The sequence below is a fragment of the Triticum urartu genome, unplaced genomic scaffold (assembly GCF_003073215.2).
Source record: "Triticum urartu cultivar G1812 unplaced genomic scaffold, Tu2.1 TuUngrouped_contig_558, whole genome shotgun sequence".
In the NCBI taxonomy this organism is placed as follows: domain Eukaryota; kingdom Viridiplantae; phylum Streptophyta; class Magnoliopsida; order Poales; family Poaceae; genus Triticum; species Triticum urartu.
The window spans coordinates 31,873-34,588 of record NW_024116265.1 but is presented as its reverse complement, the minus strand read 5'-3'; the positions used below and the strand labels follow the sequence as shown (position 1 = coordinate 34,588).

The following is a 2,716-nucleotide window of genomic DNA, read 5'->3' as shown; positions in this document are numbered from 1 at the left end:
ACTACATAAATAAACTACGGTGCAACTAGATAAACTATGGTGCAGCTAGAACTACTGAGTCGTCCTCATCATCATCCTCATCCTCGGTGGTGTTGTCCGAGGTATCGATCCTATATGTCATCCCAACGTTCATCGTCTGACGTGGAGATCGACTTCCCACCTGCTTCAACGATATCGCACTGCGATATGGCCAGTGCCTTCCGCCGACGCCGGTCTGCCCGCTCCGTGCGGCGCCTTGCCGTCCTCTCCGCCCAGTAGGCGCGCTCATCGGCGACATCCTCCGGGTGGCACCGGCGCCACTCCGCCATGGCTCGCTCGTCCTCCTCGGCGATGAGGTGGCGGTGCTGCCGCCGATGGTGCTCCGCATGATCCTGGTCCGTGATAAGACGAGGCAGAGGGGCGACGGCCTGCGCCTGTTCGCGCGTGTAGACGTCACGAAAGTTCATCCGTGACGGAGGCCTCTCTAGGCGCCACGCAGCCGCGTTGTACACGCGGGCGGCCTCGTGCGCGGTCCGGAACATGCCGTGGCCGAGCCGGACGTCGCCGGACCGGATCTCGGTGTAGTACCGACCGTTGGCGCGCTCGCGGACGCCGCGGCGGCATGGTGGCGCGGTGGTGGCGGGGTGCTGAAGCGGCGAGGAAACAGCGAGAAAGCAGTGGAAGCCACGAGGAGGCGGGGGAAATGCGCGCGTGGCAATGTGGAGGAACGCGTGGCGAGCGCCGCAATGCGGCGCGCCAAATCTATCGCGCGACCAACAACTTTCTCCCGCGCGCGCTCAAACGTTTATCGCGCGCGCTTGTTTCAGCCGCCGCTGGAGCGCGCGAAAACTTCCCGCGCACGCTAAATGGGCTTTTTACCCCGCGCACACGTCTTTTGGCGCGGCTGTTGGAGATGCTCTTATGTGGAAAGGAAATTCTCTACAACTTCAGTTGCAGAATCTATCTGGATTGCATCCCAACTTGTTAATTGACTCTCAATTATTTTGTTTGGGCTGTGACTTGCAAACTCGAGACCATCCTAACTTGTATTTCTTCCCTGGGTAAGCAAAGCACACGATCTACCATCCCTGGAGGACACCCTTCACAAGCAATGCATCAACGGTACCAGGTTGGAGATTAAATGCAGGACATCCCAATCTTACATACTTGTATTAAGCAGCTGAGCAGAATATTTGCAATGGCACACAACACAAGTAAACATAATGCCAGTACAAGCAAACTTGGCTTTCAAGGCTATTTCCTGAATATTTCACACAACACGACTGCTCATTAACACATAAGAGTCAAATAATATAATATAGACTTCATACATACTACTTGCCGACATACAAAATATAGAGGCTACATACAAAATAATAATATATATAGTTGATACCTGCCGACATACAATTACCACTCCTGATTACAGATAGCACACTACACCTGGGTAGCGTATCCCTCCAGCAACATCTCCATCTTGTCTCTCACAACCCGGGACCATGCAACGGTAATCTCCACCTCAGAACCACAGATGAAACATCTATCTTGACTAATGTTGCACCACTTGGAAGGGAAGTGGACAAGATCAGAGATAGAACCAGAATCAACATAGGCTGTTACTTCAACAGTCACTCCTTTTTCAAACTCTACTGAAATGGCGTTTCTTGACAAAGGAACATAACCATCCAAAACTACTTCGTCTTCTCTAGTAATTTTTTCAGTAGAATCAAACAGCACAACCCTCTCACAGCCAGAAACAATACAAGCAACCTGACCCCCAGAGCTAAAAGGGAACTCCCCTCCAACAACACGAACGGACAATACAGTGAGCTGGACCGTCGTAGGAAAAACCTCAAACCTCAACTCCGCAGTACAGAATGGGCTATCAAAGAGTAAAGGTTGCTCACCGTCGCCGTTTGCTTCTTTATACCGCTTGCTAACACACATCAACTGTGTATCATTGTGCTCATCATCTCCATCACGTACTTTTAGTTCAACTTCAAAGTCAACATAATCCCCAACTAGAATTGCGCGAGACGGGCCAGTCAAGCGCAGATAAGAGTCCTGCAATCATTAGATTAAATCATTATTGTAGTGTTTGGCTGAAGAGGAAGAAAAATAGTACTTAAAAGAACCAGAGGACAAAGAAGTATATATATATTACTTAAAAGAAACAGAGGACAAAGAAGTATGTACTACTTAAAAGAAGAAGAGGACAATGAAGAGAAAGTGAATATACAACAGTACATACATGTCCAGAGAGTAATTGACCCCTGATCCTCGACTGAGAGAAGAGAAGGTTGCGGTTGCGGTCTACGGTGTCTCGGGCAGCAACCACGCCATAAACAGAGAGTGGCCACTTCAGCTGCTCCGTTAGTCCAACAAGTTTGAATGAGTAGATTTGCAACGTTCTTTCAGTGACAGCGGCATGGGGCAGAAGGATACCGGGTGTGCAGTGCGTAAATTGGAGAGGACTTAATGTCGCTGCAACACAAATTAAACAAAGACCATCAGTTCACTTTCATTTTGAAATGCTTCAAGAGTTACTAGTACAAAGAGATCTCAAGCAGATACCACTTCCCCCCTGTTTTGTTGAACCGTGTAAGTGTGAATACTTGCATTTACCTAGATATTCCTCAGTCCTTATACCACATTAAAGCTCTAATTCAATTTTAACACTTCCCTAAACTATAAATATGACAATGTGAGTATCTTTGAGTTGCATATTATTTCCTAA

The 2,716-nt window shown here is 48.5% G+C and overlaps 1 protein-coding gene across 1 annotated transcript; it reads right to left on the bottom strand.

Annotated features, from left to right (window-relative positions):
- Positions 1 to 1,299: 1,299 nt before the first annotated feature.
- LOC125529406 lies at positions 1,300 to 2,258 on the bottom strand. The gene is made up of 2 exons (XM_048693817.1): positions 2,231 to 2,258; positions 1,300 to 2,043 (listed from the first exon to the last, which is right to left on the bottom strand). Exon 2 carries the CDS (start codon positions 1,924 to 1,926, stop codon positions 1,417 to 1,419), a length of 510 nt encoding a protein of 169 aa, XP_048549774.1. The 5' UTR covers positions 1,927 to 2,043; positions 2,231 to 2,258; the 3' UTR covers positions 1,300 to 1,416.
- Between the last annotated feature and the right edge of the window lie 458 nt (positions 2,259 to 2,716).